This window comes from Limulus polyphemus, unplaced genomic scaffold (genome assembly GCF_000517525.1).
Source record: "Limulus polyphemus unplaced genomic scaffold, Limulus_polyphemus-2.1.2 Scaffold295, whole genome shotgun sequence".
Classification (NCBI taxonomy): Eukaryota; Metazoa; Arthropoda; class Merostomata; order Xiphosura; family Limulidae; genus Limulus; species Limulus polyphemus.
Genome location: NW_013665905.1, coordinates 615,818 through 623,267, shown reverse-complemented (window position 1 = coordinate 623,267; position 7,450 = coordinate 615,818). Strand labels below are relative to the sequence as shown.

Sequence of the window (7,450 nt, the reverse complement as noted above, 5' to 3'; positions counted from 1 at the left end):
AAAAATAGATGCTTACAGTTATTATTGTTTTGATTCAGGTCAAATAAAATCAATACATTTTTATTAGAACTTTTTTGATAATTGCATATTTTGCTATGCTTGGGGGGGGGGGCACAACCTGAAGGTTTTCCTAGAGCACTAAATACCCTTGCATTGACCCTGGATTTACCTATCTAAACTAAAAGTTTCGATACTCGTGGTGGGCAGAGCACAGATAGACCATTGTGTAGCTTTGTGCTTAATTACAAATAAACAATAAACTAAACTAAAAGAGCTTAGGAAGGAGAAATATGGTATCTCTGGGTGCTACACGTTACCTGGATATCGCTGAAGGATACTTTACATAATTAATTTTAGTAAATAATAATAAGACTTTCATGTTTAAAAAACTTTAAATTTCAAAATCAATATATATAAATGTAATGTAATGTTTGTGCGTGTAGACTTGGATCAATCATGCACTGCACATGATGTTTATGATTGTATCTGAGGGTTCAAAGTGTTTATTATTTGTATAATAATTATATATCTACTTTTACCAAATTTGTACCGGGTTATTATTTCCTTTCTGAAATAAGATGAATTAAAATTACTGACTAGGACTATCAACTTTAATTTTGATATAAGTAAGGTTCCTGTTCCTTGGCAAATTAGAAACATTTAGCACATTCTGGGGTTTATATCTTCATTTTGTTTTAGCGCAAATCTACACAATAGGCTATCTGCGCTTTGGCCACCACACTGAATCGAGCCTTGGTTTTTAGCGTTGTAAGTTTGTAAACTTACCACTAAACTACTGGAGCACTTTTGAGTTTATAAGTGCCAGTTAGAAAATAAAAAATATCTGCTTTAAATACTTTCATTATGGAAAAATCTTTAATTTGACACGCTCATTTTGTAACTAAATAAACTATAAATATGTGTATTAGAAATAATTATATTTCGTTAATTGCGTGAATGATTTCAAAATAATACATATTTCCATTAGAGGGCTGATGTTATTTTAGTAGGTGGATTTTCATGGACGAGAGAAAGTAAAAATTTTATAGTTGTGCTATTAACAAATTATTTAACTAAATTTTTTGCTGACTCTTTCGAAAATGTTTTCTACAATCACCAAAAGTTTTATCATTGGAAGAAAATCAAGTCTACAATTTTATAAAATGAAAATAGCAAGAGCAGTTACAGAAGGTGGCATATATAGTATTAGTACTACTGGTAGTAGTACCATCTTAAAAAGAAACTTGAAGACGCTAACAAATAAAGAGCATACGAAAAGTGAAGACATCAAGTTTGAGTATCTTGCAGGTGAACGAGAAGGTGTTGCAGTAATTGCTATGAATCGCCCACAGGCCAAAAATGCAATTAGCTTGAATCTTGTTTCCATGTTTGAAGAAGCTCTACACACAGTTAAGTTTGATAAATCATTACGTGTTTTAATAATCCGCAGTTTAGTTCCTGGTGTATTTTGTGCAGGGGCTGATTTGAAAGAAAGAGCAAAAATGTCAGAATCCGAAGTTGGTCCATTTGTGGCAAGGCTTCGGGGAATGTCAATGGAAATTCATGACTTACCAGTACCAACTATTGCAGTTCTAGATGGTGCTGCTATGGGTGGGGGGCTTGAATTGGCCTTAGCATGTGACTTACGAGTGGCAGCTTCATCAGCTAAAATGGGGCTCGTTGAAACTAAACTTGCAATCATACCAGGAGCTGGTGGAACCCAGAGATTACCTCGTGTTGTGGGTCCATCTGTTGCAAAAGAACTCATTTTCACAGGAAGGATAATTGATGGAAATCAGGCTCACAATATTGGCTTGATAAATCATGTGGTGGAACAAAATCAAGCTGGTGATGCAGCATATCATAAAGCATTAGAGTTGGCTGAAGAAATAGTACCTCAAGGACCAGTAGCTCTCCGGATGGCCAAACTTGCCATCAATAAAGGCATAGAAGTTGATTTAAATAGTGGTTTGTCTTATGAACAGGCATTTTATGCCCAAGTGATTCCTACAAAAGATAGGATTGAAGGATTACAAGCATTCAGAGAGAAGAGACCACCCTGCTACAAGGGAGAATAACTTGTGTGAATATTGTATAAATATGTAAATTGTAATTCTTGTCTCTGAATTGTAATTTAGATTAGGCAAACAGTTTTATCAGGGGTTTATTTTTAGGATTATGGAGTGAAATAATTGCCAAATTCTGTTGTTGCAGTACTGATATAGGAGCAGTTTATTATCAAGGCCTTGCTTAACATTTAATTTATGAATACTAATTTTATAAAGTTTGGGAGAGCTCACAGATATATATATATATGAAAAAATATTTCATTGAATTTAACAAGCTCATAATAAGCTGATTTTTGTTTGTTTCCACATGGTACCAAATTTGGTGAAGTAATGCCTTGAACTTGAAGCATCCATAGAGAAGCCTCCTTTGGTCTTAATAATTTTTTAAAGGTTATAATCTTGCCATGGAGCTTCTGATTTAGTTTTACAAAAAAAAAAGGAGATTGCTATTGTTTATACAAAAAGTAGGCATTCAATATTAGATAGTTTATGTTTTGAAGTATTAACTTCCAAAGTTTGAGTTTTCTTTTTAATTACTATGTAGAGTAATTTTGTAAAAATCTCATCATTAGTAAGTATTAATTTGAGAAAAATCTAACAAGACTCCAATTTTTTCTGAAAATTTCACAAATATTTTAATAGTGTTGGAAACAAACTAAAATATTACAAAACAAAATTTGAAAGACAAGATCCAAACTCATTCTTAAGTGAAATTATTTTCTTAGATAGAATTATAAACTTGTGAATAGAGCTGGGTAATTAATGGAATTTGTAGAGTGATTAATCATCAAGCTCATCTGTTGGTTACATTCAACTAATTGATTATTCTCACATGAAACTTGGTTAGTTGGAATAACTGAAAATTGTAATGATTAGAAACTAAATTTGATTAGTTGGTTATTTTTATAAATAGTGACACTAAAGTAACACTGATTGAGCTGAACAACCTTGAATTAACCCAAAGTAGTAATTAAAAATTAGAATGACAATATTTGATTATTTGGATAATTAGAAGAACAAAAAACTGAAATAATTGTAAATACCAATTTCCATTAGTTGATTATTTTAGATGACACTGATCAATGTAATTGATGCTCTTAGGTAATAGAGTTAACTGCCTAGCTCTATTGAAATGATGTCTTGTTATAGTGTATTATTTGAATTTTAAAATCTTATTGGATAAATATATGAACAAGATGACTGAGTTAGGTTTGGTGTCTTGAACATAGAAAATAAGGGTAGGTGACAGAATCAAGGTCATCTAAAGGATCCATACAAAGTTATCTGACTAAAAGAATTTCAAACCGTCAACATATGCCACATGATTTGGCAAACCTTTCCACAAGTTAATTAATACCTAACAGGGGAAAACTTCTGCCTAATAACCAGCATGGACTTGGGTTTCCATAGCTTCCATTTTTTTCTTCTGATATTCATAATTTCATCAACACTACTCCAACAAACTTCCCAGGGCAGTTTATCCAAGCTCTTAATGCTTTTAAAAAACTGAATCAGACTGCTTTTACTTCTACAGTCCAGAGAAAATAAGTCTTTTACTCTCTATTCACAATGTAAATGTTTCAAATCAATAACCATTTTGGCAACCCATCAGAATTATTTTTTTCAAATAAATTAATGTCTTCTGTAATAAGAGAACCAAAATTAAACAATTGTACTCCACCTGGGGCTTTTATCAATATTTTGTATAATAACCTCCCTATTCCTGAATGCAAGACTTTTGTAAATAGATCCTGTAAAACTATGTGCTTTTTTCCTAGCAAATTTTAATTATCCACCCCAGGGTCAGGTTATAGTACATAGTCTGTTTTTCTTCTTAATTACCTTCCTTCCTAGCAAATTTTAATAATAAACTTCAATGGTCAGGTTACAGTAGTCTAAACATTCAAGCTTGAGGCTTTTATAAGTTACCTTACACTGATTTTTTTTTGCACTTACCACAACACTAATATTTGTTTTTCCTCACTAAAAGTGTGGCCTTTACAATCTTTTACACCCTAAATTCATCACTAAGTTTATCAATGTTGGAATCTATTTTCCACATATTAACCCACTCAGCAAGACCAAGTTTTTCTGCATTTAGGAAGCATTTCCAGTCAGCCTTACCCAGCATTTAGTATCACCAGCATATTTACTAAAATTTAGAAATCTTCTTATACAGTAGTTTGTACATAAAAAAAAAAACAATGATCCTGAGACAGACCATTTAGGGACCCTACATTTGCCCAATCAGAATGATGCCTGTTTATTACAGATCTTTGTTTTTTACCTTCATGCCAATTTTTAATGCCATTTAAGTTTTCCTAAATTTTGTGATGCTAAATTAACCTGTTGTGATGAATGTTAATGAATTATTTCTGTAAAATTAGGTACACAATATCAATAGATCTACATTCATACAGGCAGACAATAACTTCATAAAAAGCTGCAACAAATTAGTGAGAAAGAAAACCATTTTTTAGAGGCATTTGGAAAATTTTCAACCATATTTAATCAGTAAGGTGTATTTTGAAGTGATTTATGATAATGGATCACTATAGCTTAACAACAACAGAAGTTACACTAATTAACCAGTAACATCTAAATTCATCTGTTGACATTGACCTCTTTTTAATTATTAAAAATAATTTCTGTATCTAAATAAACTTCTGGTAGATTCAGTTAAAAACCCCACCAACTCGATACTTAGCCTTAGGATAAATCTAACCATGGAAAAGAGCTTTACTACCAGTAACAACTTACAACTTTTACATAAAATTATTTTCTTTAATAATAATATTCAAGAACAGATGTTTATCTCTAAAGATATCAGACAGTTTACTTGTCTCATTATTTACATCTTCACTAAAAAAAAATTGTTTTAACAATTGAGTCATATATTCTTCAACAGTTAAGTTCCCATTCCTAATCTCTTTAATGTACAATATTGTCATTGACTCTTTTTCCTGTTAAAATACCATAAACATCCTTTAAATGCGAATTAATGCTACTAGCTAATGTCCTTTCAAAATTGTTTTCAGCCTCCACTGTAGCTTTCTAAATTTGCTAATGTTTATTCTACTATATCTTGTATTTTACCAGTGATATTCATATTTTTGAAAATTAAACTTTTTTTTTGCTCATCCTTATAGGATTTGAGCTTGGGTTGAAGCATAAGAATTTATGAGGAATACAGTATTTCTCAGCACATTTAATAAATCTTACAATAACTCCTAAGCACCACTCATGCTTCAACAATCTCCCAATGAGTTTCTTAAATCAAACCAGTTACTTTTTGAAAGTCAGGCTTTCTAAAATTGGGGACATAACACTTATTTACTCTACACCTGATCTCAATAGACTTAATGACCTTTTGTTAGCTTGATCTTTCTGATGTTCTTCTATAGGGCTTTTATTAGAATGGTTGACAATGCAAGTGTCATTACATGTAGAGTTTGTAAATACAAAAGAACTATAAGTTCAAAATTCTATTTGTTCATCTTCATTATGGCTACCTTTATTATTAGCAAGTACCTTTTCATACTTTCTGCAATCAAAGTTATTGATGTGTCAAGTAAAGTACCTAAGAAAATTCACTGCCAAAACTAAATGCAGTTGTGACCATAACACATATTTTCATCTTCAAGCTGTGTATGTTGTGATCAGCAAGAATTATTTTTAAAACCACATGGGAGAGATAATTGTATTTGTACAGCTTGGTTCAGAAATAAAGTAATAACTTTTTTTCTATGTGTTTTATGTTTAAGAAGAAAGCCTTATTCTAATTAACTAGCTTTACTATTTAAAAATAGTAAAGTGGCTCATTTGTTATTATTGTTTTATTATTTTATTTCATCAGATAGCTTGTTTCTAAAAACATGGTTGATGTTCTGTTGACAAAAAAAATTGGCACACACTGCAATTGGGACCATGTGTGCATTATGAGATTGATAGTCAAATCCCACTACTCAACTGAAGTAGCCTTACAGTTGAAAGTTTAAAATCAGGGACATTTAGCATTCGTATAACTGAGAAAAAACATGTGATATCAAAGAAGAATGACCTAGAGCAAAAACAAATTAACTCACATTTGAGAATCAACTTGTTATTCTTAAATCAATGCACATGCCAAAAAGCCTCTGTGTGAAAAAGTTTGATTTTACTGGTGAACAAGAAAATTTTACCTGTCCAAACTAAAAAGGGAAAGAAACGTGCTTAGTATGCTTGCATACTACAAAGTGATTTGATAAGTTATTAACTTTAGTAATTCATTAAAATGTAGGATGAAAAAAATCTTCAATTTTTATAATTTACATATTTCAGTGTTTTGATGTCACTGCTGTTGTAGAGTGAAAGATTTGTCATATAAGCAGAATTTACTAGTTTATGTAGTTTTTATATGCTGTTCTGTTTGAAAGCTTAAATTCTAATACTTCTAGTATTCAATTAATTTTATAAATGTATTTCCAACTTTTATAATTCCACCACTCAAAAAAACCACCCACAGATAGTTTACCAAATACCTTACAATTTTAAAACTTCTGAAGAAAGTCATCCCTTCTTCTTATATATTCCAGAGAAAACAAGATCAAATCTTAACTGATCATATCTGAAATTACATATTGTTCAGCACTTACGTTATATCATATTTCTGATTACAAAAGGACCAAATTGCCTTTGTATTTTCAACAAGATATTATCTAGATTGCTATACAAAGTTTCAATAACCTTGATATTGTTAAGTTAACTACCTCAAAACTGTTTGTTGTTTCATCACAGCTAAACACCAAGCTGAAGATTTTAAGCTTTCATTGACAATCTCGCCTACTTCCTTCTGTTTTTCTCAGCACCACCACGACATATCTGACAAGTTACAAATTCTTTTCAAAGTACCATAATCCCTAGTCATTGCATTTTGTAACATTGAATCTCATTTTTCACATTGTGGCCATGTCAACAACATGATCCAATTCTTTCTAGGCTACCTTCCAAGAAATCTGTTCAGAAATGCATACATGCTAGTTTGACACTTAAAGAACAAAGGTAGTGGCATATAAAAGGATTAATGTGTGTTTACAACCTTGAGGCATCCAGTCAACACAGATGCGATTAACTACGTGCAGATACTTAATGAAAATGTATAAGAATATAACACGAATATACAAAAAATTATCATATACTCTGTGCTTGTTGTGGAAGGATGAAATTCATGACTTTTTAATCAATATGCATATATAAAGATTACAACTGATCGCAGTTCTTTTTTTATGCTGTAAAGAAAACTGGTAATACTCAGCATCTAACTGGTGTATACTGTTATGCACTCTATACCATCTTATACTTGTGATTGTATTATTTCAGTGACATTATCATTGACATCCATA

The 7,450-nt window shown here is 31.2% G+C and overlaps 1 protein-coding gene across 1 annotated transcript; it reads left to right on the top strand.

Moving 5' to 3' along the window:
• Window positions 1–1,016: 1,016 nt before the first annotated feature.
• On the top strand, window positions 1,017–3,266 carry LOC106457142 (methylglutaconyl-CoA hydratase, mitochondrial-like). Its single transcript, XM_013916528.2, has one exon. It carries the CDS (start codon window positions 1,101–1,103, stop codon window positions 2,076–2,078), a length of 978 nt encoding a protein of 325 aa, XP_013771982.1. The 5' UTR covers window positions 1,017–1,100; the 3' UTR covers window positions 2,079–3,266.
• The last annotated feature ends 4,184 nt before the right edge of the window (window positions 3,267–7,450 follow it).